This window comes from Sebastes fasciatus, chromosome 1, assembly GCF_043250625.1.
Source record: "Sebastes fasciatus isolate fSebFas1 chromosome 1, fSebFas1.pri, whole genome shotgun sequence".
Lineage (NCBI taxonomy): Eukaryota > Metazoa > Chordata > Actinopteri > Perciformes > Sebastidae > Sebastes > Sebastes fasciatus.
The window spans coordinates 36,072,269-36,092,512 of NC_133795.1; the positions used below are offsets into that span (position 1 = coordinate 36,072,269).

General features: G+C 44.2%; 1 protein-coding gene across 3 annotated transcripts; it reads left to right on the forward strand.

The window, feature by feature from the left end:
• Nucleotides 1–842: 842 nt before the first annotated feature.
• On the forward strand, nucleotides 843–19,883 carry pcif1 (phosphorylated CTD interacting factor 1). 3 transcript variants are annotated; one of them, XM_074646790.1, is made up of 17 exons: nucleotides 843–983; nucleotides 5,032–5,193; nucleotides 5,366–5,490; nucleotides 5,899–6,024; nucleotides 6,156–6,289; nucleotides 6,402–6,556; nucleotides 7,527–7,674; nucleotides 7,812–7,895; nucleotides 8,431–8,530; nucleotides 10,652–10,811; nucleotides 11,634–11,803; nucleotides 13,142–13,228; nucleotides 13,335–13,519; nucleotides 14,485–14,578; nucleotides 14,851–15,026; nucleotides 15,197–16,786; nucleotides 17,043–19,883. In XM_074646790.1, the coding sequence occupies exons 2-16, from the start codon at nucleotides 5,064–5,066 to the stop codon at nucleotides 15,585–15,587; spliced, it is 2,265 nt and encodes a 754-aa protein (XP_074502891.1). In that variant the 5' UTR covers nucleotides 843–983; nucleotides 5,032–5,063; the 3' UTR covers nucleotides 15,588–16,786; nucleotides 17,043–19,883. The 3 variants fall into 3 exon arrangements, with proteins under 3 accessions (XP_074502891.1, XP_074502899.1, XP_074502907.1); XM_074646798.1 differs by having other exon boundaries at nucleotides 848–983; nucleotides 5,036–5,193; XM_074646806.1 differs by lacking the exon at nucleotides 843–983 and adding an exon at nucleotides 4,754–4,870 and having other exon boundaries at nucleotides 5,036–5,193.
• Nucleotides 19,884–20,244: the final 361 nt, after the last annotated feature.

Genomic DNA, 20,244 nt, shown 5'->3' on the forward strand with positions numbered 1-20,244 from the left:
ACTATTTGTAACTTTGTACGCGCATAAATGTAGCGGGTCGTCACACATGCGCGCTCACATATGCTTGTTCGCGTGTGGCCGCTGCCTCTCCAACTCTGCCTGCCTGACTTCGCTCAGAGAGCGCGCGCGTTCTCAGCTCGCTCCACCTCTAGACGTGAACGCGCGCTCACTCCACACTGCAGAACAGTTAGTTTAGCTCTGAGAATATCTAGTGAACGTACAGTGGACGTTTGTGCAGAAAGAAAATGCTGCAGCTCCTCCAGACCAACAGAGGTTTCCCGTGTCTTGTGAAGTGACGGAGCTCCTTAGCTAGTAACGTTACCCTCTCGTTACCGACCGGGTGCCGGTGTCTCCCTGCTCTCTCCGGCTGCGGGCGGAGAGAGCAGGGAGACACGCTGCAGAGCGCCGCTGCTTCAGCCTGCACTTAGGCAGGAAAAGCCAACACTAGGATCAGATCTAAATCATGTTCATGGAGAGACCTTCGTCTGGTCAGCTAACATTACTGCCAAGCAGCTGAAATATAGAGTGATATTGTGGTTTTAGCTGACGTGTGTCGCCTCACTGTGTTGAGAGATGCTCGTTCAGGTATATTGAGAGCGAGCAAGCGCAAGCTCGATGCTGACTTTCGTTGATTTCACGGCCACAGGTGTCGCTGTTAAGAAGCATTTCTGAAAGTTACAAATAGTCCCTTTAAATTTATTATGAATGTATATTTTGATTTTCCATCAAAGAAGAACAGTTTATCTTTAAACACATGTAGAAGCTGTGAGGAGGAGGAGTCTCCATCCATGGGAGGAGTGACCTGCCCAACATGGCGGCACGACGCAGACGTTTCGGAACAGGAAGTGGGACAGCAGCCGCGCATGCGCAGTGGCTCACTCCGGGCCCCTGTAAAGATGTCTGAGCAGGCGGGGAGGGAGCGGAGCGGAGGACCCGAAACCAGCGGACAGAACCCGCGACTCTCCGTGACTTAACCGGCCAAGGTAAGGGTACGAGGCCCCGCAGAGCCGCTCCGACGGCACCGACATGCGGCGGAAGGTTCCGTCCTTCAGATGAGCCGGACTCCCGGTGCGCGGAGCGGCTCAGTTTGTAGTGAAGAGCAGAAAGGCTGTGCAGGACGCGCAGCGCTGTGGCAGGGGCGTGTCCGCCATCTTGTCTGAAGTGGCGCCTAAACAGCAGCTGTCGCTTTGAGCGGAGAGCGAGCGGGTGACGCAAAATGGCCGTTAATGGCGGGACCTAAAGGCGTCCCGTTGTCTCCTCGGTGTTTTTAGATCACTTTAGCCCGGTTCGGCCCCGCTGTGGACCGAGATAGAGAGCCGCTGTGTCCGTGTGTTCAGCTCGGGCTCCAGAGGAGCAGCCGCAGCTTTGTGTTGTCCTCCCCCCCTCTCTCCCTCTCTCCCTCACCTCCTCCTCACCCCCTCCTCTCCTCCTCCGTGTTTGTTTGGAGAGCCGTCCAGGCGCATGCGTGTAACCATAGCGCTCGTTCCTGCGTAGAGAAGGAAAACATCAGGCTTTATTTAATCTATTCACCTCCCAGCGCTCTCATTTCACCAGTCAATACACTAATACGCTGTTCCCTTATTATTACCTTATTGATTCATTTTTGATCAGATTAAAACCTATATTGGTCCGTTTGCCGCCACATTCAGACGGTCCGTGAGTCTGTTCATGTCAATCTGTTATCGTCTGTAACGTTAAGCTACAGCGCCTTCTGTTACTAGTCACACACCGTCCGTTACTACACACACACCGAGCGTTACTACAGTTATACACCGTCTGTTACTAGTCATACAACGTCCGTTACTACGGTCATACACTGCGTAACTAAAGTTATACACCGTCCGTTACTAGTCATACACTGTCCGTTACTACAGTCATACACTGTCCGTTATTACAGTTATACACCGTCCGTTACTAGTCATACAACGTCCGTTACTACGGTCATACACTGCGTAACTAAAGTTATACACCGTCCGTTACTAGTCATACAACGTCCGTTACTACGGTCATACACTGCGTAACTAAAGTTATACACCGTCCGTTACTAGTCATACACCGTCCGTTACTACAGTCATACACCGTCTGTTACTACAGTCATACACCGTCCGTTATTACAGTTATACACCGTCCGTTACTAGTCATACACCGTCCGTTACTACAGTCATACACTGTCCGTTATTACAGTTATACACCGTCCGTTACTACAGTCATCGACGGTCCGTTACTAGTTATACACCGTCCGTTACTAGTCATACACTGTCCGTTACTACAGTCATACACCGTCTGTTACTACAGTCATACACCGTCCGTTACTAGTCACACACCGTCCGTTACTTCAGTCATACACCGTCCGTTACTAGTCACACACCGTCCGTTACTTCAGTCATACACCGTCCGTTACTACAGTCATACACCGTCCGTTACTACAGTTATACACCGTTTGGTACTAGTCATACACCGTCCGTTACTACAGTCATACACCGTCCATTACTACAGTCATACACCGTCCGTTACTAGTCACACACCGTCCGTTACTAAAGTCATACAACGTCCATACTACAGTTATACACCGTCCATTACTACAGTCATACATTGTCCGTTACTAGTCATACATTGTCCGTTACTAGTCATACATTGTCCGTTATTAGTCACACACTGTCCGTTACTAGTCACACAACCTCCGTTACCAGTCACACACCGTCCGTTACTACAGTCATACACCGCCGTTACTACTCTTACACCGTCCGTTACTAGTCATACACCGTCCGTTACTACAGTTATACACCGTTTGGTACTAGTCATACACCGTCCGTTACTACAGTCATACACCGTCCATTACTACAGTCATACACCGTCCGTTACTAGTCACACACCGTCCGTTACTAAAGTCATACAACGTCCATACTACAGTTATACACCGTCCATTACTACAGTCATACATTGTCCGTTACTAGTCATACATTGTCCGTTACTAGTCATACATTGTCCGTTATTAGTCACACACTGTCCGTTACTAGTCACACAACCTCCGTTACCAGTCACACACCGTCCGTTACTACAGTCATACACCGCCGTTACTACTCTTACACCGTCCGTTACTAGTCATACACCGTCTGTTACTACAGTCATACACCGTCCGTTACTAGTCATACACCGTCCGTTACTACAGTCATACACCGTCCGTTACTAGTCATACATTGTCCGTTACTAGTCATACATTGTCCGTTATTTCAATGATACACTGTCCTTTACTGACATCATGCACTGTCCGTTACTATTGTATATTTCTTCATTAATCGATTAATCTGAATATTCCTTATAATCTGTAGGGTATATTTAGATTAATTTGTAGGCTAGCTATTGATCCTGATTAATCGATTAATCGTTCGGTCTATAAAGTGTCATAAAACAGTCAGTTTTTCAAAGTCAAATAGATTCAGTTTACTCCAAAACAGAAAATCATTGGAAAAACTGGAACAAGATGGTGTTTGTCGTTTAATCAAAATAGTTTCTTATTGATTTGAAGAATTTTATAACATATCACTTCTTCAAATGCTCACTACGCACCATCAGTGTAACGTTTCTCATTAAAAATAGTTTAACATGACACATTGGTTGGTTACAACAATAAACTTTTTCTGTGATAATAAATTTTTATAAAGAGGAAAAAGACACTACTGTTTATAAACTCATTTGTCATTTTTCAAGATACAAAGTCAAAAATGTCCCAGTTTCTTCAATGTGTCATTTTATAGACAAAATCATTAGTCAATGAATCCCAAAAGTGATCAGCAGACTAATTATTAGTTATAACAGAATGTGAATCAGGGTTTAACCGTTTCAAACTCACATTGGTTTAGAGAGTAGCGTATTTCCCATCAAGGAAAGTTGTGTATTTATTTCACTTTTATGACACAATCTAAAATTCAATCCTCAGCAAGTCAGTTGTTCCTCAGTTTCAACAAAAACTGCAACAACTAAGGCAAGGTCACACAGGCGCAAAATTAACATTTGCCTCCCGTTCGCTTCCATTCTATGCAAGGCAAATCCCATCTTCAGACTGGCATGGAGTTCAACTTTAGTAAGCTTTCAGGCGAATATCGCAGCGGCAGGCGATGGTCACGAGGCACATCAAATTGAACAATTTAATGCTTAATCCATACATGGTGGAGGAAAGCACATTACTATTGCCATTGGAGGCGGGGCTCCGTTCATTTCTATGGAAGTTGCTCAGTGGCGCATGATGCCAAAATGGCTCGACTTTCGTCTGGAAAAATACCCGGATCTTCCGACGACCTTCCGCATCCATTGAGCCCATGGAACATGCGCAGTAGCGTCCGCTCAGTCACATGACTCGGTCATGGGGTCCAAACGTCACGCCGTTGTCAAGGCTTGCCCTGTCGTTACGGTCTGGGTCTCATTCACATGAACGGAGGAAGGGAAATAACTCTGGATTTGGATATTAGTGCGTTTTACAACTTTTAGGACCTAATGATTTAAATAAGGACTATTAGAGTGTTCGTACTGGGAAGTTCATTCACCTCAAAAAAATTATCCGCTGAGTTACAGACGTCTCTTTCCCAATATAAGTTTATGGGAAAAAGTATTTTTGCGCCTAATTGCATCACGTGACTGACATGGAAGTTGTTATACCGCCGTTTGGCCGCTACGATTTTGGGATCAACTACCGGTGCACTTCCTGGGGGCTTGGTTGAAGCATTGTGAAGCATTATGGAAAATGAGCCAAACAGCCAGCTTGTGACCAGCAGCAGCGCCGGGTCTAAACGGTGCCTCCGCTTGGGTAATAGCTACCAAGCTAACTAGCCAGCCAGCTGCTCTCTTCTCCGCAAGCTGCGACCACACCACTGACGTGGGTTCTGTTGTCAACATAACAACTAACAACAATCGCCATTTTCTTTTGTACTAGTCAAATTACCAAAGCAAGCAGTTAATTTACCCTTCGCTCCTATTTTATTTCTGTGATCTCACCCCTGTTTTATTTTGAAAGTTAAAGTGTGTCTTCCTGTCCAGGCAGGTCGATGTCATTCTGACGAGCAGCTGAGATGTCCAATGACAGCCAGGGACCGGTGAAGGGGGAGGCGACCATGATGCCGTCTCCCTCTGGCTCCGCCTCCTCTCAGGGACCGCCCCTATCTCCGTCCACCACCTCCAAACCACCTCCTGAGCTCCCAGGTACAACTGTCTGTCTCTCTAACTGTCTGAGCTCACAGGTACACCTGTCTGTCTCTCTACCTGCCTGTCTGAACTCCAAGGTACACCTGTCTGTCTCTCTACCTGTCTGAGATCACAGGTACACCTGTCTGTCTCTCTGACCTGTCTCTCTCTCTCTCTGTCTCTCTGACAGATGAACTGGTCCAGGCTGGATGGTCTAAGTGCTGGTCTCGGAGGGAGAACCGACCGTATTATTTCAACAGATTCACCAACCAGAGCCTGTGGGAGGTCCCAGTTCTGGGTCAGCATGATGTCATCGTGAGTAATGTCACTGGTTCTTTTAATGTCTGAAAGGACATGTGCATGCAGGTGCTTTAACAACAGCAAGGAAGTTAGTTATTGTAGTTTGTCAGCAGGTGGAGCTGATTAAGATACTTCACAGACTGTTATAGTTTGGGTCATACTCTTGCACATTTTAGTCTCTCCATCACCAATGAATGTGAATAAATCCACTTAGAAATCATAGAAAAAAGACGCTACAGACCTTGCCTGAGAATCATCATGTTTTTTAGTTTTCTTCAGTGTCAAAGTTATCCAGTGATAGCTGTCTGTACCTCCCTGCTACACTGCAAACAGGAGCTGCTAAAAGTTAATATGTAGTACATAATGTATACAGTTAGTATGTACTTTGGAACTGAGACTGTCTGTCTGTCTGTCTGTATGAAGTCTGATCCGTTAGGTCTGAATGCAGCCCCAGCAGAGGGTGGAGAGAGTAACCTAGGTAACGGTCAGAGGAAGAGGAGGAGCTCTGAGGAGCAGGGGGCGGGGCCCAACAGCATCAAACGAGTTAAGGTAAAAAAAATAAATGGTCATGGATCAGTTTACGACATTAAAGCTGATATTTAAAGTAGTCAATGGTGTGCAGTGGATTGTAGGAAACTGCATACTCAAATTTACTTGATAATCTGACCTGTTGTTTCCAGGTTGAGCCCACCACGCCCATCTCTCCCAGCACCCCCGGGGTCAAACCCTGGAACTCTGCCCCTGAGGACAAACCGGCCCAACCAGCCACGCCCACAACCCCAAGCCCCGCCCCTGCTCCATACAGACCAGCAGTGTGAGTGCTGAGGCCATGCCCCTCCCCTTTAGCATCTTTAGCTTCTCTGTTGATAGCATTTTTTAGGTTTAATGTTTATGTTGTTGAAGTTGTTTATTGTTGTTGTTTTCAGTATCTACTGGGACCTGGACACCCAGACCAATGCTGTGATCAGAGAGCATCCCCCCACCAACCACCTGCCCCCCCACCCTGAGATGGAGCTGCAGAGAGCTCAGCTGGTCACCAAACTTAGGCAACACTACCACGAACTGTGCCACCAGAGAGAAGGTACCCTCACACCTGATGATTCACTGTTGATCAACAAACAGCTTTACGTAGCTCTTAGATGGTCGGGTCATCGCTGAGAGTAAGGGTACATGTCCATAGCCTCCATCCGCTCCACGCTTCCCATTCATTTTCCATGTAAGCAGCCATGCAGTGCATTCTGGTAACGTGGTAGCGTGATTCGAAAGGCAGGGCGTCACGTTGGCTGCTCCTCATTTGCATAAAGTTGATGTCTAGGCTACTTGATGCAAATCATGGGCGTTCGGCACGACTCGCCGCCTCTTGAAACTCCATAGAAACTTTTAGACTAACCCTTGTTGATCCAAAATAAAGACAGATTCAGAAACTGCATGGCTCACTTCTTGCATAAAATGTTTTCAGAAACACATTTTGGAGAACTATTTTCGTAATGTCGGAGAAGAAAGTTTCAAAACAAGTTGCAATGTTGGTTCCAGTTTGAAAGCTGGGAGCAGCAGCCCATGAGGGTACGCGTTCGTCCAATCAGGTGCCTAGTGCCTTGTGTCTAGAGGCAGCCCATCAAGCGTCCAATGCTCGGGAAGCAAGGCGATCCCTCGGGATAAAAAACGCCCTTGTGGACATGTACCATAAGGGTGCTCCGATAAGGATCACTGATTGCTGGAAGCAGTATCAGCCAATACAGATCACCAGGTCTATTTCAAGCCTTCTATTTATCAGTTTAGTTTTTGTTTTTCTGAAAGGATAAAGTTTTTATTTAGTATCGGTGTTCCAACAGTTCAGTGTCAGTTTTAGTTTACTATACTAACCCTGGGCAGTACCTCTGCGGCCCACTGGATGGCGCTCTGGGGCTCACCAATGGGCCCTGGCCCAGTGGTTGAGAGTGGCTGCTCTAGGGTAATGATACCTTCTGAAAGTCAATGTACTGCATGGAAGCGAATTGTAAGTCTGTCTGTGTCTGACTGACTGACGGTCTGTCTGTCTGTCTGTGGTTCAGGTATTGATCCGCCCCGGGAGTCGTTCAACCGTTGGCTACTGGAGAGGAAAGTAATCGATAAAGGTCACGACCCCTTACTGCCGAGTGACTGCGACCCCGTCATCTCCCCGTCCATGTTCAGAGAGGTCATGAACGACATTCCCATCAGGTACCTGTTTGTCTGTCTGTCAGTCAGTTACTACAAACTGCACACTAAAGTGTCTGTATTGAAAAAGTCTCTCCTTACCGGTTTTGATTATATATTTTTATATTGGTAATGTATTAATATCTGTGTGTGTGTCTAAGGTTGTCGCGTATCAAGTACAAAGAGGAGGCCCGGAAGCTGCTGTTTAAATACGCTGAAGCTGCCAAGAAGATGATTGACTCCAGGTAGGTCACAACAGACCTTTTAAAAGTACCGACTTCGGTACCCCAAGTTTAATTGTCACCAATACCTAATCCAGCTATCTGAATCAGTAATGGCCTAATATCCGACCAATCGGCATTGGTGCATTCCTAGAGCGTTATTTAGCCCCCGTCTTGTCAAGCTAGTATGACATGGTTGATACCAATGGATTTCTTAGGTTTCTAATTTCATATGATGCCGGTATCTTCAGCTTCTAGCTTTAAAACTGAGCCTGCTACGATCTCTGAAAGACAGAACAGAGGCCGGATGGGTCGGCAGATTTTTAAGAGGTTAATGCTCTGAATGTTGTATAGAGAAATAGAGCTGCAAATAACGATTATTTTCATTGTCGTTTAATCTGTTGATTATTTTCTTGATTACTCAATTAGTTGTTTGGTCTAAAAAATGTCAGAAAATGGTGAAACAAGTTGATCAGTGTTTCTCCCAAGTCTTCTCCTAATCGATTCATCTTTGCAGCTCTATAGAGAACCTTTAACCTTTGACCTCTGACCTGTACAGGAATGCGAGTCCAGAGAGCAGGAAGGTGGTGAAGTGGAACGCTGAAGACACCATGAGCTGGCTGCGCCGAGATCACTCCGCCAGCAAGGAGGACTACATGGTAACCGCTGACCCTTGACCTCTTCTGGTTTTTACTTTGTAAATTCTTCTTAAGATGTCTAGTCTGGCTGTTTCATGACGAACACCGTGTTTGTGTGCAAGGTGGTTCATGAATGTACCTGGTTCCAGAGCACCTTAGGTCAAAGATCAGATCTGTGGTGGCGCAGGCTGTTGGGCAGACCCGGTAAACCCGAATGTATGTAGCAAGGCTGAGCTGGGCTGGCTGTGACCCGTATCAGCGAACTCCCACCTCTGTAAGAAATGTCTGCAATGTTGAAAGGATGGGTTCATGGAGTCTGAGGGGGTCATGTTCAGATTTTCCATTGGGGAAGCAGCTGTTATGAGTTGTGGCCAGAGGGTTGTTGGTGCCTGTTGTGGCAGCAACCAAAGAACCTGCTGGTGGACAGCAGCTGTGAAGGAGTCTTTTCAGGTTGGTCGGACTAGAGGACTCCTGAAGCAGCAAATCAATATCGGAAGCACTGCAGCTGCTTTGGTCACACAAACTCTGGTGTTAGTTTACAGAGATCATGGACATTTTGGGGATGTCTCGGTTGAGACACCTCTTAAATGTCTAGTGGAGGTCGGAGACAGTACCTTAGGACTGGCAGATCGGGTTGGTTGTTCCCATATTTAATAGGGGGGACTGGAGAATGAGCTCCAACTATCAGGGTATCCCACTGCTCAGCGTCCCTCGGAAAGATGATGTCAAGCTGCTGAAAAGAGACTCTGGCTGATTGTTGAATCTCAGATTCAAGAGGACTGATGTGGATTATGTCCTGATCAGGGCTCTAAACTAACTTTTTTCACCATCACCCAAGCTGTCCCAAAATGAATGTGGACCGTCCCAAATTTTAAATCTTATCATTAGTTAATTATTCAAAGTAACCTTTAACATATATTGAACATCAAAAGTGGTTTATTTTTGTTCATTCATTTATAATTGATCCCCAATTATTATTTTTTTAAGTCATTTAAAAAAAAAAAAAAAAAAAAAATATATATATATATATATATATATATATATATATATATAATATATATATATATAATATATATATATATATATATATATATATATATATATATATATATATATATATTATATATATGATTTTGCATATGGGCCCCCAAAAAGCTAGGACCGGCTCTGCTAGCTGTGCATCTTAAAGTTGGAAGAGCTACTGGACAAGATGCTCCTGTCCTGGGAAGAGGAGCAGCATGTTGCCACAGACAAAATGTGATGGAGAGATCTCATTACAGCCATAATACTTATAGGAGGCGAAGAGGAGTAAATAAGTGGTTAACATTAATAACAGGATTTGAGCTGTTGCAGAGTTTTGACTCCTCGTAGTTAACGTAACGTTATCATCAGCTCACACACTGTAAATGCAAACGTCGGCTGCTGACTCATTAGCGAGCGTTAACTGTAACTTTACCGTCAACCTCGAACAGTCTAACGTTAGCTAACCGGTAACGTTAATACTAGAAAGTTTGCCTCATTGACTTGGGAATCATTTTCCCGTTTCTGCTGCGGCTGTCGTGAGGTCACAGGCCGGCTTGTGTGTGTGTCTGTGTGTGTGTGTGTGTGTATGTACGTGCGGAACGGACCGGGCACTGATAGTAGGCTGTGTGCGTTTATGTTGTCAAGGAGGTTTAATAAGAACGGTGCGCTACAGAAAACATTTGGTTTTAACTAATGCGCAATGTTGATGTGCTTGGGCATTGACGTTGTGTTCCCGGCCTTATAAGATATAAACCTAGTTCATAAATGGCATTTTGCTTCCTCCTTTTAGACAGTGGATGTATGTTTGTGAACCAGTGATTTGATTTAAATGACATGACTCGTCTCTCGAGACGTACTGTGGCAGTGTGGGGCACCGGGGCCGTCACTGTGAGCCATTCTGTCCTTGTTAAATTAGAGTGAGAGGTGTGATTACATATCAGGCCTTGGAACACCTCGGGGTCCTCCAGGAAAAGCTGACGGATGTCTGGGCTACCTGGCTCAGTCTGCTGCCACCACAGCCCGAGCTGAACGGATGATTGTTTATTCACAAGCTGAAGACATGTTCATTGTGCCAGGATGTAATGTAGTTACTGTGTGTGTGTGTGTGTGTTTGTGTAGGACCGTCTGGAGCACCTGAGACAGCAGTGTGGTCCTCACGTCACCGCCGTCGCCAAAGACTCTGTGGAGGGAATCTGCTCCAAGATCTACCAGCTGTCTGCAGAGTACAGCCGCCGGATGAGACAGACACACCTGAGTCTGCTGCAGGACCCCCCCACAGGTACACACACAAAATCTCTATAAACAGATTATGCATTTACATGTAGAATCTGTAGGCAGCAGGACAAGATTTTGGCACAGACTGGGGTAAATAAACAGTCTTTGAATTACATAAATTGGGTCTCATTGTAAAGTTGAGTCTCTTGTGGATCCAATGAGCCCAACTGTATTCATGTGTGATGATGCAAGTCCCCATAGGAGACATTTCATTGTAATGAGACCATTTGAAACCTGACCTCCCTGTATAAAATGACCTGTGGTGACCTCTAGGATAATCACAGCCTCATGAAACTTTACAGCCACTAACTAGAGACCTAGAGCATTCAGAGGATGGATGGCTTTCCTAGATAGGAATAAAAGTGTTCACTGTCTGTCTGTCTGTCTATCGATCTCCTGCGCTCCGTTTCAGTACCGGGGACAGCACCGATACATAAGCTCCCGCTATCCATCTGAGAATAACTAATAATAATATTGATGCATGTTGACTATACATTCAGCCATACTAATTAAAAAACAAACCAAGATCAAGTTTTTAAAAAATGGTCTCACTACTATGAAATGGCTGGTATGGGAACATCATCATCATCACACATGAATACAGTTGGGCTCATTGGATCCACAAGAGTCTCAGCTCTACAGTGAGACCCAATTTATGTAATTCAAGACTGTTTAGGGACCCCAGTATGCAGAGATATTCATGTGGGACTTTTAGTAAATTACCTGCCATACCCACAGGTACTCACACGTACACACCTGAGCCCTGCCTGCAGGTAGCTTTGTTTCCTGTGTTGGTTATTAATGTGTTGTTTGTGTGTGTGTTCAGAGGCGTGTGCGTCCCCCCAGCAGTCCCGGTTGGTCTACTGTTACCCTGTGCGTCTGGCGATCCCCTCGCCGCCCCTCCCTCGAGTCGAGCTGCACTTTGAGAATGACGTGGCATGTCTACGCTTCAGAGGAGAGATGGTCAAAGTCAACAGAGGTCACTTCAGCAAACTGGTCAGTACTGATGGCAGTACTCTGAGTACTGAGAGAGACTACTGATACTGATGTTACTACGACAACATAGACGGTACACATTCAGGTGTAACAGCAGGTGGCTGATGAGCACAGGAAACTACTAGACACTCTGTCGTGGCTTTTAATGTGAAACTTCTCCGCAAGAAGTGTTGAGTTCAATTGACCCCTTGCTAAGCCCCACCCCTTTGTTGTTAGCAGCTGCTACTCCGTCATGCTGTCGGAGCTAGCATGGAGCCCACACTGTTTTTTTGTTCAACCAGAAACAGCAGCTATATCGCTCTCGCCAAATACACCAGACTCCATCGACAAAAACAGTAATTTTACCACGACCGTAAAACACACTTCAAAGTCGACAGAACTCACCAACCGTGTCTTGGTAAGTCTTTCCAATGTTACAACAACCGAAGATGTGAAAATATTCTGGCTCTACAGCTGTTTTCCCCCGCTGCTTCTCTGATGTCTGACCTCCCTCTCGCTCTTCTCACGATATTTTCACACCTAATGCGGTGAATTAAGGGAATCCACCAAACCAGAGCTGGTGATTGTTGAAAAAGGGGGAAAGATGAACAAAGGTAGTTTTGGTGACTTTTATTTAGTTTCTGTTGAGTTTGAATTAAGTGTGTTTTTACGACGCGATAAAATTACTCTTTCTGTCAATGGAGTCTGGTGTATTTGGCGAGAGCGATATAGCTGCTGTTTCTGGTTAAACAAAAAGGATTTTACTCTTTAACAAAAACATCTATGACTAGCTCAAAATCCACAAAACCGGCCTGAAAATGTTGAGAATCTTAAACGATTGTATGTCTATGAAGCAGAGTTGTATAGTTGATGGACCCTGGTCAGAGCTGGCCGGTGATCAGCCTGTCTGTTAAAGGGGCGAGACTTAGCGAAGGGTCAATTGACAGAAGCTTAAATGTGATTTTAGGAAAAGGGTCAAGCCGTCGGGAGTTCACACGGCGGTGAGTTTGACCAATCACAAACCGGTAAACATGGAGGATGTGTAAAATAATTAAAAATAAAGGCCCTGCTCTGTATTGAAGAAGTTGCGGTAGTTCCAACAATTACTAATAATCCTATATTAGCAATTTTAGCAGTGAAAAACACAGTAAGTAGCTGAAGTCAACCAGCGGAGGGCGACATTCTTTCAGTAAAATGTAAATCTGTCTGCCTTTTGTGGAAGATTGTGTGTGTCTCTGTCTGTCTGTGTCTGTGTCCGCACAAACATGAATATTGCTGTGGGCGCCAGCACATCTGCAAGAGGACTGATTGTCTGTGTGTGTGTGTATGTCTGACTCTCTGCCTGTCTGTGTTGTCCAGGAGTTGTTGTACAGGTACAGCTGTATAGACGATCCTCGCTTTGAGAGGTTCCTGTCCAGAGTCTGGTGCCTCCTCAAGAGATACCAGGTCAGCTGACTCTCTGTTAACCAATCAGGGTTCACCTGATCTCACCTCATCTGTGCTTGGTAACGACTCATTGATTGGTGAGTTAACGAGGTGTGTGTGTGTCCAGGTGATGTTTGGCAGCGGCGCTAACGAGGGGACGGGTCTGCAGGGGGCGCTGCCGGTGTCTGTATTCGAGGCGTTGATCCGACAGTTTGGAGTTTCCTTCGAGTGTTTCGCCTCGCCGCTCAACTGCTACTTCAAACAGTTCGGCTCTGCCTTCCCCGACACCGACGGCTTCTTCGGATCCAGAGGGTGAGACAGGTGTTAACACCGCTACACACTGTCTGTCTGTCTGTTTTTACCCGTGAGGTTCAACAGCTGGGATACACACAGACAGCTAGTACAGACTATTAAAAAAAAGTCTGTTACTGTCGTATGCATCAGAATCATATGTTGGTGGTATATGTTGGTATTTAATAGTATTACAGCAGTATATTCTAAAAAAAAAAATTTGAAAAGTTAGCACATCCCAGACTTTTAAGTCAGGGAGGACTAAATACTCACATTTCATTTGTTTATTTGGTTCACAATATTTGTAGGCCAACCAGGGAGTTAGCATCGCCCTGGTTCCCTTGAAAAAAGGCCAATTGGATTTTTCCATTGGGTTTTGGATTATTGCAGAAAACAAGCTCTGTGGCAAAAGCAAGTTCATGACACTTACACTTTTCGTTCAGCAAGATAACACCACCAAATGAACACCACTTTTATGATTTTTGAAGCGTGAATGCAAATGCCAGAAGTAAAAAGCATACGTTAGGCTATAAACAAACTACACCATGGTTGCATGAGCGCGAGAATTAACAACGAGGCTGTAAAGGCAGACGAGTCGGCGTGATGACGTTTAGTAGTCTCATTTAGCCACTTGTTAGCAACCGTCATATATAAGCTTCAGAATTCACTAATGGAATATTTACTGACGTATTTTATATCGTAGAACCAAGCATTAAAATCTATTCAGCTTGTGTTAACCACAGACCTTATCTCAGGCATCTAACTTTAAAACCATTGACTTCCAGACGAGGGAACCGGAAGTAATAAAATGCTAACTCATTTCCGGGTTTTAGGACTCATTCCTGCAGCACTCTATAGGACTTTGGTTTTAACACTCCACTGTAAATCCCATTGTTGAAGCACAACCTCCTTCTCCGTAACAGTATTACAGTAGTTTTACAGTCTTATTACAGTATTATTAACCCATTATATGTGTGTGTTTTCAGGCCGTTCCTGTCTTTCTGTCCAGTCAGCGGCTCGTTTGAAGCCAACCCTCCGTTCTGTGAAGAGCTGATGGAGGCCATGGTGACACACTTTGAGGTCCGTCCATTAGATTGTATATTAGATTGTACCATACTGGTCCGCACTGGTTTGAACCAGTCTGTACCTGCTTATACTGATCTGAGCCAGTGTGTTGCTGCTTTTATCAGTACCAGTATGAACCAGGCTACCCTAGTCTGGATCAGCTTGCGTCATACTGGTCCGTACTGGTTTGGTACTGGGTCTTAAACCAGGCTGTACGGTTCTGAACTGGGCTGTACTGGGTCTTGTAGATACAGGTCAACATATTGCAGTCTGTCTCTGTCCATCAGGCGCTGTTGGAAAAGTCCTCTGAGCCTCTGTCTTTCATCGTCTTCGTCCCTGAGTGGCGTGACCCTGTGACTCCGGCTCTGACCCGCATGGAGGGAAGTCGATTCCTCCGTCACCAGCTGAGCGTCTCGGCCTACGAACACGAGTATCGCTCCGGGAGTCAGCACCTCTGCAAGAGGTACTAACACTGCACTGTACTACACTGATACACTGTACTGTACTGATAACTAAACTCAACTCCAGAGTACAGCACTGCAATGATACTGCACTATATTTTCCTACGCAGTAGTACCTATGTTGGTCCCTGCAGGGAGTAGATTTACTACATTAAACTCTGTGTATTTTCAGAGATGAGATGTACTACCGGGCGGTACACGGTACTGCAGTAATCTTCCTTCAGAACGACGCTGGTTTTGCGAAGTGGGGGCCGACTCCAGAACGTCTGGCCGAGCTAAGTGCAGCATACCGCCCATCCCCCGCCCGACCTGCCTCCCTGTCCTCTCCTGGCCCCGCCCCTATTGCTCCTATTGCTCCTATTGCCCCTATTGCCCCTGGAGACAAAGACTCTGCCCCCAAGGCCGCTGAAAGGACGCAGAGTGCCGTGACGTCACCTGGTGGCCATGACGATAACAACAACACCAACAACAACAACACCACCAACAACAACAACAACAGTAGTAGTAGTAGTAGTAGCAGTAGTAGCAGCAGCAGTCCTCATGACAAGACGGCCGCCGTGTAAAAGGGGCGGGGATTGTAGTGTGACCACGCCCCTTCGCCTGTGTAAAGTTTATCTGTTTTTGATCGTCGTCTCGTCTGTTCAGATTGTCCCTCACCAGCACCTGTAGCATCTGTCCACATACCCACAATACCGTTCTGCCGCCGCCAGCAGGGGGCGGGACCAGAGTTATTCCTTTCTGTTGGCTTTCACCGTCTCCCCTCACATCAGCTCTTCTGATTGGTCGGAGCTCTGACATCACAGCGTTTGGAGCTTTTTTTTTCACCTGCAACTGATTCACGTCCAGGTGTGGCTGCTCCCGTTGCTCAGCAACAAGCAGTCAATAAGAAGATGTAGTTGAGCTCCAGCAATAAAAAACCTTTTCACTCACCTGTGATGTCATCTTTGATGTCACTGGAGGACTTCTGATTGGTCCCCACACCGACAGGGCTTGGTGATTGGTTGACAAGGCAGCTATCGTTTCTATTGGACTCGTCTTTCTTTATTGAGTCGGACAGAATCTTCAGGCCCCGTCTCCTCGGGACAACCTGGCCAATAGGTGCGCGTCCTTCACAGGAAGAACCTTCTCAGCCCGCAGTGCATTGTGGGAAACTCAGTGGGCAGGAGGTGGTGGAGCGTTCGCAGTGAGGTCATATTTGCTTGTGTAAGGAGGCGGAGTCAGAACTGGGGCTCAGACTGGGTCTCAGACTGGTCAGCAATGATAGACGACTCCTCAGAGGTCCCATCAGACTTCCTGTGGTGTCTTTATTGAACAGGAAGTTTGATCAGAGATGTGACAGGTTGGACCAGGTGCGTTTGGCACCAGGTGGAGCTGTTGGAGACGGTCCTCCGTGTTAAATAGAGTTGTGAAGTGTGAGAAGTTAATTCAGGGTTCCTGTTCCGTTCTCATCGACAGAACCCCGTTTACCACATAAAGCAACCTTTTTCTCCTTATACGACTTTTGTTCTTGTAGCATAACTTTTTCTCAAAAATATTTTTCTTGTCATGTAAACTTTTTTTTTAAAAAGTATGAAATATTATGTATTTTTTTTCTCAGCATTTTTCTTGTAATAAGACGTTTTTTCTAAAAACTGACTATTTAGTCCAAATGAATTTGTTTCAGTTTAATACTCTAATATTGTAGAGCATGAACTTTTTGTCAGAGCCCTGTTTCGGAAAGCGTGTTGAGTGAAACCTCTGAATTGGTTAACCCTGAGATGAGGTAAACTCTGAATTGGTTAACCCTGAGATGAGATAAACTCTGAATTGGTTAACCCTGAGATGAGGTAAACTCTGAATTGGTTAACCCTGAGATGAGATAAACTCTGAATTGGTTAACCCTGAGATGAGGTAAACTCTGAATTGGTTAACCCTGAGATGAGGTAAAGTCTGAATTGGTTAACCCTGAGATGAGGTAAACTCTGAATTGGTTAACCCTGAGATGAGGTAAACTCTGAATTGGTTAACCCTGAGATGAGGTAAACTCTGAATTTCAGTTCCAGGAAGAACTCTGGGTCAGTTACCATGGTAACTGACTCTGTGAACCTAACCTGCTCTCTGGCAAGTTTTCCCCAACAAACCCTGAGTTTCTCTCTGTCGCCTCCCTCTTACAGAACCGGACACATGTAATGTAGGCTACAGCCGAATACACAATCAGATTTATTTATTTAACACTTCATCATCCATTAAGGAAATGTCATTCTGGTAAACAAATTAATGGACAACACTGAATAAAAATTGTGTTATTGACACTTCTCCCCGCGCTTACTTTCTTTAAAGATTACTGTGCACAGTCAGCATATACCTGTATTAACATCTCCGCCTCATTTTTACCTGTTGCCATGGTGAATCGTAGTATCAGAGCTCCATTGATGATGGCTTTTTATGTTCAGGTTCAACCTACTCCGATTTGATTGAACTGACTCTGGAACCTCAGGATTAGTGAACTCAGAGTTTGTTAAACCTGCTTTCTGAAACGGGGCCCTGGTTTGATTTAGTGTTTACAAACAGATCTTAAAAAGGAATTGTTAAATAACGAAGAATACTCAAGGAACCAGCGACTCCTCACACTTGGTAACTCGACACCATGGATGTATAATAAGAACTGGATACCGGACTCCAAGGTGGCGCCTATTCAGTCCAATTAGAAATGCTCACCTGGTACATACGGCAAAAAAGTTTCTAGCTTGCAGGTTTACTTCCGGGGCATGCGGCCCGCTGAATGCAGTAGTAGTTTCTCTCGCTGTTCCCGCTAGACTTTACATTGTGATGACGTCACAGATTTTTATATCGAGGAAAGTTTTACAAATATAAAATCTTCATGGATCATAAAATCATAATAGTCATAATTGACCTTTGCAGTTCAAGATGTCCTGTTAACTGTCTCATTTACAATGGTGGCCTATGGGGAAAATGCTTTTTGGGCTGCAGGGGGATTTTTCGCTGCAATACCACGAGTGGCCACTGAGCAAAATCGGAAGCGAGGCTGAGCGGCGGCGCCGTATCCAGTTCTTATACATTCATGCTCAACACCAGCAGCCGACTGTCTGTTCTGATTGGCTGATGAGTCGTCCTATCGGGCGTCTGTCTTCGTGTGGCAACAGTTTCTGCCCCAGCTGTGTAGATACTGTACAGTTAAACTGATATGAAGTCTGTTGATGTTATTTTCCTCATCTGCTGTTAAATTGATTGAAAAAACAAATTTAATTGTTCTTTTTTTATTTAATTTAATTTAACATTTTTTTAAAAAGAGATGGAGATCTGTTTTCTGTATTATACAGCTTATGATAGTTTGTTTTAAACTAAACCAAAGTGTTATTAAGAAAATCTATATCTTGTATGTAAAAGTAGAAGTGTGTATGCATCGGTAATGCTGAAGTCTAACCAGCAGAATACTCCTCCACATTATTTTTATAATTCTCAGCTGTTCTCTTTTCAGTAACTGTTTGTTTTTGGGTTATTTTGGTTTTTTTGTTGTGCATGAAACCTTTTGGACTCTAAATGATGTCGTAATCCTGAATGTGTTTTTCAGGCCGAGTCTTCGGGCCGCGTGGCGTCGCCATATCTTTGTCGCCGCGTCACGGGAAATCACACTAAAAAAGTGTAAACGTTTTGTTTAAAGGAGCAGTCCAACATTTAGGGATATTGTGTTTACTGCAAATCTTGAGTTGTTGGAAGATTATTTTTCCTGCTAAGCTAGCAGTCCCCCCCCCCCCCTGCTTCCAGTCTTTGTGCTAAGCTACGCTAATGTTGGAATGTCCCTTTAATATTTCTAGAAAGCGAGTAACACTTTGGTATTCCTGTGAAACTACATTACAGTCACCAAAGAAAACAAATTGGAGATGTTTTATTGTAATTAAGAGTTATTTTTCCTAATTCTGGGATCTGTATCTTATAAAAAGTTCTTGTGATTATGAGATAAAAAAACAAACAAATTGTGATTAAGAAGGTCTCTTGTAATTACAGGAACATTTGATTAGTTTTCTGGTCATTACAACGTCTGCATTTCATAATTTCAAGAAAACTTTTTTTTTTTATGATTCGAATAGAATAAATACGGAATTATGTTCTTGTAATTATGAGATAAACTGATAATTACGATAAAACTTTAATCACAAGAGAACTGTTGTATATTTTTGGATAGTTGTTTTGCAATTACATCTTCTCTTGTACTTGAGATCCATGTCCAATACTTGGAACATAAATTACAACAAAGATCTCGTAATTATTAGACAAAGGCCATGTAACTAAGTAATTATTTTTTTTATCATAATTAATTGAACTTTATTTCTTTATTTTGAGAAAATATTTCATGAAAGTTTTCTTGTATTTATGACATCCGTCGGGCTATCTCATGGTTACTAAATAAAGATCTTGTAAATAAAAGATAAATAATTATACTTACGAGAATATCTTGCAGTTACTATGTGATAATATAATAACGAGAGATCTCAATTATGCTTAACTGCAAGATTTTTTTTATTTCAAGATCTTTAAGCTTTAATTAAGAGATAGTGTCTCATAATTATAAAGTTATAAAACAGAAGTCCTAATTACAACATGACGCCTCCAGTAGTTTTGTCTTGATTCAAACCTGCGAGTTGTTTGGTTTCCCTCCGATTCAGTGAAACCTCTCGAGTCTGGGTTAAATATGAAATAACCATCATTGTGATGTCACGTGGCGATGCGGCCGGGCGGTGAAGACCCGGCCATGTTTGTGGTTCTCACAGCTGGAGAATGTAAATACAGTCTGTCCTTCATCCTGCCTGCAGACAAAATGCAGCTTCACTCTCCCAGTAAAAATATATCCAACCCAGTTACTCACCAGTCCAACTCGTCTTTCTCACGCTCTGATGATGGGATATTTACACATGTTGTACTGTCCATACAACACAGGACACAGGAAGTGTCCAACCATGAAAAGTTAAAAAATAAATACACTTTACAATTAACCCGGTCAGATAATTAACACACAAGAGGAATAATTAAAATATTCATTAAATAAATCTAAACTATGCAAGTCAGATCAAATCAGATTTTGTGACCAGATGTCATTATCTGATGTGTCTATGGAAGTATATCTAAGGTTTTTCTCCTGTATCACTGCAAGAATACCAGAACGCTATTAAAATGGCAAAATATCTCACAATTTGAGAAAACATTTTGTAATAACGACTTCCA

What these genes read in the sequence shown, in the direction of transcription:
- pcif1 (XM_074646790.1), top strand. Translation starts at nt 5,064, where the DNA reads ATGTCCAATGACAGCCAGGGACCGGTGAAGGGGGAGGCGACCATGATG. An exon ending in TGGGTCAGCATGATGTCATC is followed by an intron (nt 5,491 to 5,898) that starts GTGAGTAATGTC and finishes GTCTGTATGAAG; the next exon opens with TCTGATCCGTTAGGTCTGAA. An exon ending in GGCTTCTTCGGATCCAGAGG is followed by an intron (nt 13,520 to 14,484) that starts GTGAGACAGGTG and finishes GTGTGTTTTCAG; the next exon opens with GCCGTTCCTGTCTTTCTGTC.